We start from the raw sequence: 16,686 nt of genomic DNA, 5'->3' as shown, positions 1-16,686 counted from the left end.
TGTGATCCTCACGGGTTTTACAATGGCGATATTTATTTCTACCTTTTAATTACGAATAAGGGCTCATGGATTTTGTCATATATGTTTTGTGGTGCTTTGACTTGTTTTCAAACATATCATACTTCAGTTACTTCTTATTTCTTCACCTTACAAGTTCATTCTGCACATCTAATATTCTAGACTATATGATTTAACGGGCCTCTTCATTTTGAACTGCAGGGAAGAGTTAGTGTGTCCGATATGATAGGATCAGAACTGATCACATCAAAAACCGATGGTAAGTTCAATTTTGCATCATTCTTCAATTCGAACAGCTTGCTTGATTTTGCAGCCACATGGTACCTAATGGTCGTTGGATTTCGGAACTGAACAGTTGTTATATACATATCAACATATATGTATGTATGACATCATAAACTTTATTAGAACTGACATTGATCTTGGTGTAGGATCTTTTAAATCATGGGATAGCTCATTTGATCTTGTGAATGTCCTTAAACATGAGATTCGGGATGCACAATTAAGTTTTAGAGGCAAAAAAGTGCTCGAGGTATTCCCTGTTAATACATCAACCACATTCTGTATTTTATTTGCAATATACTTGTATTTCATGTTTGAGTTGCATCAATATTAATGCATTCTCTACTTTTTTTCTATTCATTCAGCTTGGCTGCGGATACGGGCTTTCGGGAATCTTCGCTTGCTTGAAGGTACATTAATCACACTTTTATATTTTTCAATTATTTCCTTCCTTTATTTTTCTTCTGAGCTACTTACATATATTTTGTTTATTATTATTAACAAAGATGCTATATTATAAAATTTTAGTTTGAATATCTAAATGCCGAACGACTATTAATTAAAGAGGTTGTCTTGACATTTAAAGTTATAGTATGATTTTTTTTAAATGTAATATTTTCTATACTAGGATTATATTCGTGTCTCGTCTCATTATCTATATTTCTTAACATAGTATTTATATCAAAGTATTTGTTATATCATTAATATACATAGTAGAATTTTGGTTACAATTCATTATCTACAATCTCATAACTTACAATCGTTATTAGTTTTTTGCTTGTATTACGGTTGTAAATAATAATATATGGATTATAGTGACTAAACAGAGACATGAAAACTTAGAAAATTATACTTGGATAGCTGAAAATACACGGGTTTGTAAGCTAGTTATTTTAATAAAAAGGCCTTCTACTATTGCACACTACAGGGAGCTTCAGTTGTACACTTTCAAGATTCAAATGCCGAAAACATAAGAACCACGACAATCCCAAACGTTATGGCAAATTTACAGCAGGCGCGTGACAGACAAATTCAACAGCCCGAAAGTTCACTTACTCCATCGCGACAATTTATTTCTCCCGTGGTTAACTTTTACGCTGGAGAATGGGAAGAACTTGCGACAGTTTTATCTGTTATAGAAAGTGATTTACAAGAATTACCGAAAACAACAAACGTTAGTTTCACAGAAGAGGATTTCATAGATGGATGTAGTAGTCAAGACGGTAGTATAATGGGACGAGAAAATTCTTCAAGGCGGTCAACAAAGCTTTCGGGAAGCAGAGTTTGGGAGCGGGCTAGTGAAACGGATCAAGGAGAAGGTGGATACGATATTATTTTGATGACTGACGTTCCGTATTCTGCATCTTCTTTGAAAAAGCTGTATGCTTTAATTAAAAAGGTATGTTTTATTTCTTCTTTTGTAATTGGAAATTGCAGTAGTTACCAGAACAGGATGAACTTTAAAGATTTAGTTAAGAAGGAAATGGGTCAATCAGGTCATGAATCCTACTTAATTACTTTATTTAAAAAAGAGAAAAATGCCCGGATAGTCCCTGTGGTTTCGCATTTTTTCACCTATAGTCCCCAACTTTCTAAAATTACCTGAATAGTCCCCAACTTTTCATTTTTTGTTCCCGGATAGTCCCTGGGTCTAACTTCAGTTTGTTTTCTCTGTTAAGTGGGTGTGAAATGACAAAAATACCCTTTCCTTTAAAAGGCCAAACCACAGGGACTATCCGGGCATCTTCTTCATTTTTAGAGAAAAACCCACTACCATACTTCATCTTCAACCTCCACTCACCATCACTCTCCTCCACCCTCCATCGACGAAGAACTGGAAACCAGTACGGGAATCTTGACTGCAATTGCATCTGTGTTTGCAAATGGTTATCCATGACCATTATCATCATTTGCGCCGAAATTTTGGAGATGAAAACGTCAAAACCCTAAAAAAACAGTTTCCAATATAGAACCGGCACTGATCATTCAGCTATCAACTAGTACAAAAAAATATACACCATTTACAACTTTCTTCCACCCTAGCATAAATTACACTGCAACAACCCAAAAATCATTAACATTAAATCAAATTGACAAAGACCATTTTGCTATAAACCATCAGAGCTCGGTTGAAATGCCTCGGTACCGAGATTGAGTCATTCCTCCCTCCAACAGAGCATCTCAATCCCTGCCGTCTTCATCATCCCGTTCACGAAGCATCATCAGCATCCGTTTCTCCATCTCTCTCTCTCGGTCTCTCGTCGCCGCCAACCTCCTGCAACCAGATGTTTTGACCGGAAATATGAATGGATCTACAAAGATCCTCAAGAAAAGATGAAGAAGACGGGTTGTAGGTTCTTATCGGAGAGAAACCTCACACGTTGCGGCTGTTGTACATCAGATCTGCCACTATCGCGCCTCAGATCAAGAAACCGACACTAGAAATGAGTTCAGAAGGTGTGGTTTAGGGGGGGTACGCGCCGGAAATCGGTCGTCGGAGCTCCGCCGCCGGCGGTGGCGCCGGAAAGGGTGAACGAGAGAGAGAGAGAGATTCAGATGTGTGTGTTTGGTCTGTTTGTGCACTTCAGATTCTTAAAAGGATGACCGGCAGCCGGCCAGAGGGACTGGATGACCGGCAGCCGGCGATGGTGGAGGGTGGAGGAGGGTGATGGTGGGTGGAGGTTGAAGATGAAGTGTGGTGGTGGGGTTTTATAAATAAAAATAAAGAACATGTCCGGATAGTCCCTATGGTTTGGCCTTTTAAGGAAAGGGTATTTTTGTCATTTCACACCCTCTTAACAGAGAAAACAAACTGAAGTTAGACCTAAGGACTATCCGGGAACAAAAAATGAAAACTTGGGGACTATTCAGGTAATTTTAGAAAGTTGGGGACTATAGGTGAAAAAATGCAAAACCACAGGGACTATCCGGGCATTTTTCTCTTTAAAAAAATATATTTTAGAGTAAAGTACATGGATGGTCCCTGTGGTTTACCAAAATTTTGTATTTGGTCCCCAGCTTTTCAAAAGTACCCAAAAGTACATGGATGGTCCCTGTGGTTTGCACTTTGTAACATATTTAGTCCCTAACAACTTGGACCTGCTGAAACCTATAATTTTTTAGGTTGGGGACTAAATGCGTTACAAAGTGCAAACCACAAGGACCATCCATGTACTTTTGGAAAAAGCTGGAGACTAAATGCATTACAAAGTGCAAACCACAAGGACCATCCATACTTATAAACCATTTCATACTTAAATAATTAAAAATGAATAAACCAAGAGGAAAACAACGTTACTACGATTAATTATCCCAATTTTTATATGCAATTGCCCTTCTAATTTTTAGTTTTCTGACGCGCCAAAGATAAACTCTTACTATTATTATTTTTTTCATCAGTGCTTGAAGCCTCCGTATGGAGTGTTATTTGTCTCCGCGAAAAAACATTATGTCGGCTTCAACAGTGCTGCAAGACAACTGAGGAGTCTGGTAGATGAGGAGGGCGTGTTTGGCTCGCATTTAATTAAAGAAATGACAGACAAAGAAATCTGGAAATTCTTCCTTAAATAAATATACAACAAAATATTCACTGAAATTATAAAAACATTACTAATTGATTAAAACTTAACTGCTTGATAAAGTCACATATTATACGCGATGCAACTAACTCTCCTTCCTTATTGTTCAGTACGCCCCTCCCCTCGGATGATTTCTTTTTCAGCTGTATATTTTAAAACCTAGTGATTTTATAGCTCCTTTATAATTTCCTGCTACCTTTTTTTGGTTTATTTGTTCAGAATTCTGTACTTTTTTTACAGTAATATGAATTTAATATTTGGTTGTTAAAGATTGTTTATGATTAGAATAGAATTTTATTTTAATCTTCGGTGATGTTTTATTATTGGATTACATTTTTAGGATAGCATTAGGTGCATCCTGTAGTGACACATGCAAAAATTTATGTTTGCTTATTTGTTTATTTTTTAAAGATTAAAGTACACGGATGATCTCTGTGGTTTACCAAAATTTGGATTTAGTTCCTAGATTTTCAAAAGTACACAGATGGTCCTTATGGTTTGCACTTTGTAACGCATTTAGTTCCCAGCTTTTTCCAAAAGTACATGGATGGTCTATGTGGTTTGCACTTTGTAACGCATTTAGTCTCTAACTTGGGCATGCTAAAAACCTTTAGACTTGTTGCCTGGGGACGAAATGGGTTACAAAGTGCAAACCACAGGGATCATCCGTGTACTTTTGAAAAGCTAGGGATTAAATCCAAAATTTTGGTAAATCACAGGGACCAACCGTGTATTTTACTCTTTTTTATTCAAATAGGTCGGGTAAGTCAACATCTAGCATTCCTGAGCTTAGATCCGAACCACATGTAAAGAACTTGTTAGAAGATGCCTGTAGCACACCCTCCTTAAGTCGATTTATACAAGATAAAGCATGTAAACATATTCATGGTAACATATAAAGGAAGAGACAACCAGTGTTGTAGTAATTGTTAGTCGCTAGTCGAGCGGTGGGTTGAGAACTAGCGATTAACTGGGATTAATTTTGATTGATCGGGATTAATAGGCGTCTAGTCGGGATTTTTACAACCATGGACATAAGATATAGAAAATGAGTTGTGGGAGAGGCTACCCTTTGGCAGACAGGAAAGTGGGCATGTTAATGAGCCGAACGTACACGAACAAAGGCATGTTTGTGTTTGTTCATATAACTTTAACCGAACATGAAAACGAACACGAACATATAACACATTTCTTTGTTCATGTTCGTCTATTAAGAAAATGGGCATGTTCGTGTTCATTCGTTTAAAACCTAAACGAACAATTCATGAATATAAACAAACAAACTTCAACCAACATAATCTAACAAACAATAAACAACATAAATGAACATAATTCAAAAAATACAAATGAATATAATTTACTAAACATGAACGAACAAAAAAATAAGTTTTTATATAAATTAAGTAATTAATAGAAAATTTCATCGTGCAAAGACCCGCCTCTAGTTAGTAATTAAGTACGTTAAATTCCATTAAAACTCATTTTTATTACTAAAAACATAATTACCAATTAGTTATATTTATATAAGTAGACAAAAGGTTCATTTTATGTTTAATATTTATATAAATATAACTACTTATGTATTTAAATTGAAACGGACATAAACTAACAAATGTAAATAAACGAACACAAATGAACAAACATAAACGGACGTTCACGAACATAAATGAACAAACAAAACGTATGTTCATGTATGTTCATTTACTAAATAAATGAACATAAACGAACTTCCACCGAACAAGTTCACGAATGTTCGATTCGTTTACAGGCCTACAGGAAAGGACTATGATAAGAGGTTAAGTGAAGTGTTCTTAAAAGGAAATATATATATATACCAAACTAAGATGAATTGAGGGAGAAAATGCAAACCTAATGGTCTCACTCTCACCTCATACAGACAGGTTGGTTCAAGCCCAATGACCCAACACTATAACTTATCTATGTGTTTGGTCCATTTTAGGACATACGTCAACATATGACATCATAATCAATTAAACTTTTTATAAGAGCTAAATTTGTAAATATTAACAAAATCAAGTACATTTGATACTTTATAACTGGTTCAGATACCATATAATACCCCTAAATAGAAAAAAAAACATAGTTTTAATCTTAAAATGTTTCTAAGGATTGTGATTCTTTAAGTTGAGAACTTGAGATCTAACGTTAAAGAAATGAGGCCTAGACTTGCATTTTGCTTTCGCAATCAATAGTACGCTATTTTTATGTGAGATAACATGATTACTCGTATCCATTTATATAGGACATTAAGTTGGGATTAATTCCCAACTCTAACAAGCCGGTTAGGGTTGGGCCCTATAGATTCACAAGGCGGTCACAGTCGGTGAATTTGAGGGGACCAAATTCGACAAGTTGGTTAAATTTGTTAAGTTTCGTAATTATGTCATATTAGTATAGTAATATCTTGGCTAGCAGGTTAGGGTGCATTCATGCATCGTGTCTATGATGTACGCATAGTTGTAAAAATCCCGACTAGGCGCCGATTAATCCCCAAATCTCGATTAATTTCCGGTTAATTACAATTAATCCCGATTATATCCGATTAATCCCTGGTTAATCCCGATTAATTGCTAATCCCCACCCCACCGACCGACTAGCGATTTAGGAATATTTGGGACTTGACTTGGTATCAGAGTCAAGTTCAAGAAACAAGAAGTCGATACCAAGTCATCATCGATCAAAGGTGCAAGTGATCAGAAGTACGTTGATCCGTTTATTGCTATATCTATGATCAAAAGCCGCTAATCATTCTAGCCGGAATCAAAGATATGATAATGCGACTTCAAGCCGGAACTTGGTACGATTGATTCAAAGAGTTAATTAACAGAGTTGTAATTAACGCAGTAGCTCGTAGACCAGCACACGCAACCCATTAGCGGTCAAGGAAAATTGGTAAGATCAATGTAAGTTGCAATCGGACTCGGGTCAGATACATAAGAAGATTAAAGAAGTGTGATCAATTTATTCAAAGCAGACCAATAAAGATGATGTTATAAAAACATATAAAACTCATAATTTAACACATACAAAAAAAAAAAAAAAAAAAAAGAAAGAAAACCTCACATTAATCTGAACAATTGACCAAATGAAACACATACTTCAAAAGATAACAACCCCTATACATTTTCCTGACAAGTTTTACACAACACCCAAGTCTTAATCCATCATATAAACCAAAACTAAACCAGAATAATCCAAACCAAAAAACTCAATTAGAAATCTTACTTTTAGGTACTTGGAACTAAACCTAGATCTACACAAAGGAATCAAGGTACCCGTAGTTATGTCGTTTGTTATACTGTAACAAACTTGCATACGTCCGGTCCCAAACTCCAATATAAAGCGTTTCATCGTCAGGACTAAGCGTCACCCCCGATATTTCTCCAAAGAAATCGATTTCTTGCCTCTTTTCGTAGTTTAAGTTGCCGTCGTAAACGTGCACGAAATCAGCGGGTTCAGCCACCACCAGAAACTGCCCGCTTGAAGAAAACCGGAGTGACCGCACCGCCCCCATGTTGCCCTTGAGAACGGATACCGGGTTTGAAAGGTTTCGTAAATCCCATACCCGACATGTTTTGTCTTGATTCCCTGTAGCAAATAGGTTTCCGTCTGGATGCCATGCGGATGCAAATGAATAGTCGAGGTGACCTTCAACCGACGCAACCGTCTGCAAGCAAAACATAGAATTAGAAATAAAAAGTAGATCATACAAAAAAAAGCGTAGCATGTATAACGACATACTTTTCCATTTGATGAGTCCACAATAAGTCCATCGAGATGATCTCCAACGACAGTTATAAGCTTGCGATCCGGGCTTAACGATGAATGCTGCAACAATTAACATTATTCAAATTTTGGCATATCATAGATCTTAGCAATTAGGCAAAAGATAACCAAGAAATCTCGAGACCAGAGAAATGAGAAAATAGTGTCGAATTGTAATATCATATATACCCATGCAAAATTATAAATATCGTGTGTACCCTTATAAAGTAGTTGAAATGTCATATATTATACATAGTTGTCAATAGCGAATAGCGGACGATAGCGACAAGCTACCTATACACTACGTACCAATAGCGATCAAACAGTGGGCGCTATTTCATGTTTAGGGATACACTAGAAGAAATTTTCAGAAAGAATTTGTATGTATATTTTACCAAAAAAAATATAAAAAAGCTAAAAATTTTACAAAATCTCGCTGTTTACCGCTATTTGTCACTACCAGCCATATAGCGACACATGAGCGCTACGCTACCCTATTCGCTATAGCGGGCGCTATGCTCGCTGTTAATAACTATGGTATTATATATATACCCAATTCATTAAAAATTAAAAACAATTTAATAAATAACAATTTTGCCCTTATTTTTCTCATATATGACCTTTAACTTCAAATATTATATATACTCATTTTCTAGCATAATTTATTTAGCTAAAATATTATATATGGGGTATACTATTGTTTATGGGTAAAAAAAACCTTCAAATATTATATTCACTCATTTTCTAGCATAATTTATTTAGCTAAAATATAATATATGGAGTATACTATTGTTTATGGGTAAAAAAACTTCAAATTTTATATTTACTCATTTTCTAGCATAATTTATTTAGCTAAAAAATTATATATGGAGTATACTATTGTTTATGGGTAAAAAATAAATAAAAATGGGTAAAAATAAACTTAAGCTAAAAATGTGTTGGATAAAAATATGAAGTTAAAAGATGAGCATATGTGAAATCTAGTTAAAAAAAGGGTAAAATGATCATTTAATAAATTGTTTTTAATAAATTGGGTATATTTGATATTTTAACTACTTTGTAGGGGCATATATGATATTTTAAGTTTTGGTTGGGTATATATGAAATTTTTAAAGTTTGTAAGGGTATATATGAAATTATATGCAATTAATTTTTAAAGTTTTGTCCTTTATCTTTATACCACTTTTCAAGCGGTGTCCTTTTTAATTAATGTTGACAGACGATGTCCTTTACTAGGTATTTTGTTGCAAGTTTAGTCCTTTACACCCAACTCAGTTAAAAAACCCTGTTAATTGTTGACAGGCGGTGTCCTTTACTAGGTATTTTGTTGCAAGTTTAGTCCTTTACCTAGGTATTTTGTTGCAAGTTTAGTCCTTTACACCCAACAATTAACAGGGTTTTTTAACTGGGTTGGGTGTAAAGGACTAAACTTGCAACAAAATACCTAGTAAAGGACACCGCATGTCAACATTCGATAAAAAGGACACCGCCTGAAAAGTGGTATAAAGATAAAGGACAAAACTTGTAATTTTTCCTAAAATTTATTATGAAATAAGTTGTGAGCTAGTATAGAAAAATGCTAGAAATAAATGCTAATTACACGGAACTTACATTCACAGGCCAAGGAAAGTGGAAGTGATTGACAAGCTGAAATCTTTCCATATCGTATTCTCTCACACCGCCATCATTGTTTGATGCCATAAAATGCTTTCCACCACTACAAAAATAATCAATATGCTACCATCAGCAACATATACATGCAAACTTTTGATTCCGGTTAGTTATTAACATGCCAATTCGGGTCATGTTTCATCTCTAACAAGTCAAAGAGGTAAGTTTAATAATGATATCCAAAAGAAAAAGAAGTCAACCGGGTCAAACAAATTGAAAGACACCAAAAGCGCATTAAGCCTCCTAACTCATTTTTTTCAAAAAGTTACTTTTTTTTGTAAAAATATTGTCTAACCAAGTTCCAAACTTTTATAACAAGTTCAGGAGTTATATGCCATTTTAGTCCCTGTGGTTTGGGCCATTTTGCCAGTTTAGTCCAAAGGTTTCATTTTTAACCTGTGGGTCCAAAAAGGTTTCATAGTTGCCATTTTAGTCCACTGGGTTAACTTCATCCATTTATTCTGTTAACGAGAAGGCCAATTCGGTAATTTTGTATGTAATTCTGTTAACTAAAAGGGCAATTCAGCCATATAAAATGACCGAATTGGTCTTCTCGTTAACAGAAAAAATGGATGGAGTTAGTCCAGTGGACTAAAATGGCAACTGTGAAACCTTTTTGGACCCACAGGTTAAAAATGAAACCTTTGGACTAAACTGGCAAAATGGCCCAAACCACAAGGACTAAAATGGCATTTAACTCCAAGTTCAGAAATTTTGACCCAAACAAACAGAAAGCTGCTAGCAGCGTTTTTTTAACGCATAAAGCCTCCTAAATCATCTGTCGTAGGTTGTAATTACCTCAAGCTATCATATATCTCAACGGCATTTGTTATGGCATTCTCATCATGAGTTGTTCTTGTACAGAAACTCACTCCCTGTTTATCCAGCCGCTGCATCATTTATTACAAGAAATTTAAAATCGATACTCCATATAAAAAAAACAAATTAAAAATTAAAGATAATTTTATTACGGGTATACTGCAACATACCTTACAAGCAAGCTCTCCTTGAAATCCACCGGCAACTATAAAATCATCCTTTACAGCTAGAGTACTAATCTGAGTATGCGTAAAACCTTCCAGCAAACTCCCAGCATGTTTCTATACGAAGAAAATTAGAGTTCGAAAGCGATATAAATAAACGGAAATGACTAGGGGTGTAAACAAGCCTAGAGGCACGAGAGCTACTCGTGATCGGCTCGGTTAAAAGCTCGAACGAGCCGAGCCTTAACGAGCCCGAGCCTGAAATAGAGCTCGTTTTGTTATCGAGCTCGAGCCTGAAATACAAAGCTTGTTTAGGCTCGCGAGCCTAAACGAGCCCATACAAAATTTAATTTCTTTATATATAATATATTAATAATGATGATAACATTGATGAGCCGAGTTAGAGCCGAGCTTTGGCTCGTTTAAGCGACGTTGAAGTGAGCTCGAGCCGAGCTTTTAGCTCGTTTAAGGTTGTTCTCAAAATAGTTCGAGCCGAATCGAGCCGAGCTCGAGCTTTTGGTTTTACTCGCGAGCCGAGCACGAGCTAAAAGAAGTAGACTCGAACCGAGCCGAGCTCGAGCTCGAGCTTCATAAAAACCTAACGAGCCGAGCTCGAGCCTGGTCGAGCTCGGGCTCGGCCCGGCTCGTTTACACCCCTAGAAATGACCAACGTCAGTCTCATAGTCGACAGAAATTACCTCAGTAGGTGCTACATGTCCGGAAAAGTTAAGGATCTCAGTCATGGTGTGTGATAACGATGACCAATGCATGATCGAGTAGTTAGACATGAGATACACATCGTGTTTTGAGGTGGCCCACACCAGATTCCTTAACTGAAAATAATATGAATTAATAAGGAATGAATATTAGTACAGGTGACAAAACACACGGGTCGGGCGGGTTGGGTAACGGGTCAAACTGGTACGTGTTGTTTTGACCAGAACACTTTCTTTGTCCAAAAGATCTAATGAATGAATATTTGCCAAATATGATCACAAGAATTATTATATTCCAATAAGAACATATATTAATAAGACTTGGAAGGTTCTATGCATTAATCACTAATCGCCAATTAGTCGCCGATTAATCACTAATCGGAGGTTCACCGATTAATGGCTGATTAATCACTAGGCGGTCAATGGCGGTCCTATTCTGGCCAAATTTTGGCCAGACACGGGCCAAATTTCGACCAAACCTTATAAATTCCTTCCAGTTACTCGTATAAATGTGTAAATGAGTGGTTAAAAATATCTGCTTTAGAAAACTACATATAAAAATAGGTAGAGGATCCTGTAAAAAGTGCTCAAAGTGTAAGAAGTGTGAGAAGTGTATTATAACACTATATATAATACTATATAACACCATATAAACACCGTATAACAATATGTAACACCATATAATACCATATAACACTATGTAACACTATATATCATTATATAACAAATATAACACTATATGTTGTCTGATAGCATGTCTATGATAGATGTATAGTGTTATATTTGTTATATAATGATATATAGTGTTACATAGTGTTATATGGTATTATCTGGTGTTACATATTGTTATACGGTGTTTATATGGTGTTATATAGTATTATATATAGTGTTATAATACACTTCTCACACTTTAGGCCCTTTTTACACTATCCTTACCCTATAAAAATATGTGTGTATATATATAACTAAAAATTTCATATAAAAATCTCGATCCGATTAATCCCGATTAATCCCTATTAATCCCGATTAATCGCTAGTCGGTACCCCACCGCCCGATTAGCGCCTAGCGATTCTTACAACACTGTAGAACACTTTGGGTGACTTTCAACTTGTTTGTCCAGTCAACCCTTTTTACTAATTTCCTTTTTAGATACTTTTTTTTTTGTATTTTTACCCAATCTGGTAAAACATAACCCGCACCGACAAGTAGGGCTGCAAACAAACCAAACGTTCAGCGAACAGTTTGTTTGTCTTCGGTCGTTTAATGTTTAATAAATGAACGAACATGAACAATAAATTCCGTTCGCTTAGTTAAATGAGCGAACATGAACGATAAATTTTGTTCGCTTAGTTTAAATGAGCGAACATGAACAAAGGCCGCGTTCGTTCATATAATGTTCGTGCAGTAACGTGTTGGTTTGTGTTCGTAGTGCTTTTCATTTTTTAATAATTAATAATTTAAATATGTCAAAATTCCAACAAATAAAATATTTAATAAGTATTAGTGTATTATACATTATGTTCATGATCGCTTGCTTGTGTTCGTTTGTTTTCATTTGTGTCCATGAACATTAGTTTGTGTTCATTACCTAAAATTAACAAACAAACATAGACGAACGCGCTCATTTCTTTAACAAACGAACACGAAGATAAAATCTCATTAGATAAGTGTTCATGAACAGTTCGTGAACGCTTATATTTCTTAACAAACGAGCACAAACAAAGTCTTGTTCTTGTTCCTTCGGTTTGTTTGCAGCCCTACCGACAAGAGTCACAATGTCAACACTACATATCCCGAATGTTGAATTGTTACTGAGCCAGACAGCAATTACCGTGAAAAAACATGACTTTTATACAAAACAAAACAAAAGGTATCGATCGGTCTATACCTGAAAGTGAAGTATTGTAGGCTTCACCAATCTGGTATTGTGAAAAAACTCGTAGTAGTTGCCACCCTTCTGCTTTTGTTTACATTTCTACACATACCAACAAGGTTTCCATTAATATCAAGAGAGCCATGTGAATCCAATGGTTAAGACTAGGGGTGCAAACGAGCCGAGCGGCTCGCGAGCTACTCGAGATCGGCTCGAGAAAAACTTGAAACGAGCCGAGCCTTATCGAACCCGAGCTGAGTTTGAGCCCAAAACAAAGCTCGTTTGTTTGTCGAGCCCGAGCTCGAGCCTCGCATGTGAAGCTCGTTAGGCTCGTCGAGCCTTAGTGTAAAGGAGTCGAGCCGAGCTTATTTAAACTTGTTTACAAGCCGACCTCGAACCTAAAAATATATTTAGGAAACGAGCCCGAGCCTGAGCTTCACTTTTCGAGCTCACGAGCCTAAAAAAGTCTATGATTTATATTATTTTTATTTAATATACTAATTAATAGATAATAAACGAGCCGAGCTCGAGCTTCAGAAAATACAAACGAGCCGAGCTCGAGCTTTAAAAACAAAGCTCGAATCGAGCCGAGCCAGAGCTCTCATAAGTTAATCGAGCTCGAGCCTGGTCCAGCTCGGGCTCGGCTCGGCTCGTTTGCACCCCTAGTTAAGGCAGACACACACACACATATATACAAGGGAAATATACTTATAACTCATACCTTATCGACAGCATCACCTGATAACGGAATGTTTTCATAGTTTCTGTACTGTTCCAGCCTTGTTTGTCTGTAACTTTCTCTTGTTATATTCAATCTTTCCCATGGAATCCCTTGAATGTCTCTACCTCTCCTTGCTTGAGCCGAAGACGTATCCGTCACCTTCAGAAATAAAATAAATAATGTCTAAAGTAGACAGATGGTATGAACAAAACGGCGGGGGTATACAAGTTGGGTAACGGGTCAAAACAGGTAGTGTAGACAACCAACACTTTTTGTCCATTTTTTTGGGAATATTATCAATAGTTACAAATCCCACTATTTATATTAAAAAAAACTAAATCCCGCTATTTTATACCTATTCGCCCAACGCCCGCTATGAGCGCTATTAACAACTGTGCATAGTACAGAAGCAGCATAGCAAGAAAAAGAAATGAAAATAAACTAACCATATCATAATCATACTCAACGTGATCTCCACCACCGCCTCCTTCCACATCATCCATCACAAAATCCAAAACATCTATCTCATCTACAACGTAATCGATTTCTTCAACTTCGTTATTAGGCATCCTGTAATCCCTGCATCAATGACCAATAATTCTTACTCAGAACAATCTAAACTACATGGTACAAAGATGCAGTTAACTTTACCAAAAAAAAAAAAAAAAAAAAAAAACCCACAATCAAGCATCACTTGCAACCATAGTCATTAAAGGCGCGAGGCGCACTCAGGGCGATTTGTTGGGCCTGGGCGCTCGCTTTAATAACTATGACCTGAAGCATAGTTACTAAAGGCGCGACGCGCACTCAGGGCGATTTGTTGAGCCCGGGGCTTTATTTGCGCCTAGGCGCGCCTGGGCACTCGCTTTAATGACTATGCTTGCAACATAAAGCTTATTACAAAACAACAAGTAGTTCTCTATACTTGAAAATTGATGGATAACTAAAGTCTACACAACAAGAAATAATATTAAAACTAAAAAAAAAATATTTTTTATATGGGTAAAAAAAGAGTAAACTTCCGTTTTGCTCCCTGTGGTTTGGTCATTTTAACGGTTTTGCTCCAATAGTTTAAAATTAGCCATTTTCCTGATTTTTCTAACTTATCTTCATTTTGCTCCCAGCCTCTAACTCCATCAGGGAGGAAACTGGCGACAAACTCGAAAGATTAGGGAGCAAACTGGCGACAAACTCGAAAGATCAGGGAGGAAAATGGCTATTTTTAAACTATTGGAGCAAAACCGTTAAAATGACCAAACCACAGGGAGCAAAACGGAAATTTACTCTAAAAAAAATAACTAGCAACAACATTAACCTATAGCAAAAACATCACAAAAAAAAACCTAAAAACAAAATCATACCACAAGAAAAAAAAACCCCTAATCAAGAAAATAATAATCATCAAATTTACAAAACAATGGACAAGATTAAACAAGTGGTTCTCACTATACTTACCAATTAATTGATCATAGGGAAAAAAGGAATAATAGTGTCAGACACCCAATATAAGAGCATAACTAAAGTCTACACAAAAACAAATAATATTAAAAAAAATATTTTTATATGGGTAAAGAAAAACAATTAGCAAAAACATTAACCTATAGCAAAAACATCACAAAAAACCTAAAAAAACACAAATCATAAAGAAAAAAAAAAGCCCTAATCAAGAACAAAACAATCATCAAATTTACAAGATTAAACAAGTAGTTCTCACTATACTTACCAATTAATTGATCATAGGGCAAAAGGGAATAATAGTGTCAGACACCCAAAATAATAAGAGCAAAATTAATTAAAGTCTACACAATATAATAAATAAATATTTATTAAAAAAATCGATTTTTTTGTATGTGGGTAAAGAAAAACAATTAGCAAAAAACCTAAAAAAACACAATCATGCAAATAGAAAAAAAAAAAGAAACCCTAATCAAGAAACTGGTGAAAAATCAATAATACATTATACGAAACGGATAAGGATTCGTAACCGTACATGCTTAATTAACGAGATAAGAAACCCTGAAGAAAAAAATTGAATCTTGGGAAAGATGAGATTATGAAGGATTGAATCTCATGAATAAAATTGGGGGATGTGTTGATTGATTGAATGATGTTGGGGATGAATGGAATTGAGAGGGTTTGTTATGTTCATCCAAAGATGGGCTTTTGGGATCTGACGAAGATGATGATTTTAACACCTTCCTTGCGTGGCGGTGTTACACTGTTTCTTTCTTCTAATCTAAAAATTATTATTATTATTATATTATTATATTATTTAGTGGTGAATGAATTTGTTTATACCAAAAATAATAATACAAACAAGTTATTCCAAAATAATTTGATTTAATATGATATGATTCAAAGATTATTATTATTAATCTAACGGGCTGTTTGGTAAGATGGTTAAGTGCTGAACTAATAAGATGTCTGAACCATCAAGTGTTGAATTAGTAAGAGAACTATTAAGAGCCTGTATAATGCTTAATCGTTCAGAGGCAAATGTCTGACCAATTCAGATTAGAGGTATTAATCATTCAGACTCTGTATAATGCTTAACCATTCATAGGCAAATGTCTGAACCATTCAGACATCTGCTTGTGAAACAAACAGTCTGAACCATTAAGTGCTGAACCAGTGAGAGGTTTGAACCATTAAGAGTCTCATTAAGAGGTAAACAAACAGCCCCTAATATACAAAGATGATTGTCAATTAAAACAACTAAGGTAGCGTTTGGTACGAATAGGGCTGCAAACGAACTGAACTTTCAGCGAACAGTTCATGAACCGTTCGGCGGGAAGTTCGTTTGTGTTCGTTCGTTTAATAAATGAACGAACACGAACAAAAAATTTCGTTCGTTTAGTTAAATGAACGAACATGAACAAAGGCCGTGTTCGTTCATTTGTGTTCGTGAACGTTCGGTAACGTGTTCGTTTACGTTCGTTTTTGTTCGTTTGTTTATGTTCGTTTGTGTATAGGAATATATATAAATATAAATCCTATACATATATATATATATATGTGTGTGTGTGTGTGTGTGTGTGTGTGTGTGTGTGTGTGTGT

General features: G+C 35.6%; 2 protein-coding genes across 2 annotated transcripts; one reads left to right on the top strand and one right to left on the bottom strand.

Annotated features, from left to right (window-relative positions):
* The first annotated feature begins 240 nt into the window (after window positions 1-240).
* LOC110869329 lies at window positions 241-2,969 on the top strand. Its single transcript, XM_022118628.1, has 5 exons — window positions 241-277; window positions 450-550; window positions 666-710; window positions 1,229-1,699; window positions 2,889-2,969. The coding sequence occupies exons 1-5, from the start codon at window positions 241-243 to the stop codon at window positions 2,967-2,969; spliced, it is 735 nt and encodes a 244-aa protein (XP_021974320.1).
* Window positions 2,970-6,941: 3,972 nt separating this feature from the next.
* LOC110867575 (uncharacterized WD repeat-containing protein C2A9.03) lies at window positions 6,942-15,867 on the bottom strand. The gene is made up of 10 exons (XM_022116552.2): window positions 15,620-15,867; window positions 14,076-14,208; window positions 13,630-13,788; window positions 12,924-13,010; window positions 11,017-11,151; window positions 10,325-10,435; window positions 10,134-10,225; window positions 9,276-9,381; window positions 7,641-7,727; window positions 6,942-7,566 (listed from the first exon to the last, which is right to left on the bottom strand). Coding segments are annotated over exons 1-10 (1,326 nt in total). The 5' UTR covers window positions 15,622-15,867; the 3' UTR covers window positions 6,942-7,152.
* Between the last annotated feature and the right edge of the window lie 819 nt (window positions 15,868-16,686).

Source organism: Helianthus annuus, chromosome 7, assembly GCF_002127325.2.
Source record: "Helianthus annuus cultivar XRQ/B chromosome 7, HanXRQr2.0-SUNRISE, whole genome shotgun sequence".
Classification (NCBI taxonomy): Eukaryota; Viridiplantae; Streptophyta; class Magnoliopsida; order Asterales; family Asteraceae; genus Helianthus; species Helianthus annuus.
The sequence above is the reverse complement of the archived record's forward strand: the minus strand, read 5'-3'. Positions and strand labels throughout refer to the sequence as shown.

Bases quoted from the DNA above. Each gene is read 5' to 3' on its own strand.
- LOC110869329 (XM_022118628.1), top strand. From the start codon at position 241: ATGATAGGATCAGAACTGATCACATCAAAAACCGATG. The intron at 278-449 runs GTAAGTTCAATT...ATCTTGGTGTAG, and splicing joins GATCACATCAAAAACCGATG to GATCTTTTAAATCATGGGAT. The intron at 711-1,228 runs GTACATTAATCA...TGCACACTACAG, and splicing joins GAATCTTCGCTTGCTTGAAG to GGAGCTTCAGTTGTACACTT.
- LOC110867575 (XM_022116552.2), bottom strand. The intron at 13,789-14,075 runs GTTAGTTTATTT...TTATTTCTGAAG, and splicing joins TTGAGTATGATTATGATATG to GTGACGGATACGTCTTCGGC. The intron at 7,567-7,640 runs GTATGTCGTTAT...TTTTGCTTGCAG, and splicing joins TGGACTCATCAAATGGAAAA to ACGGTTGCGTCGGTTGAAGG.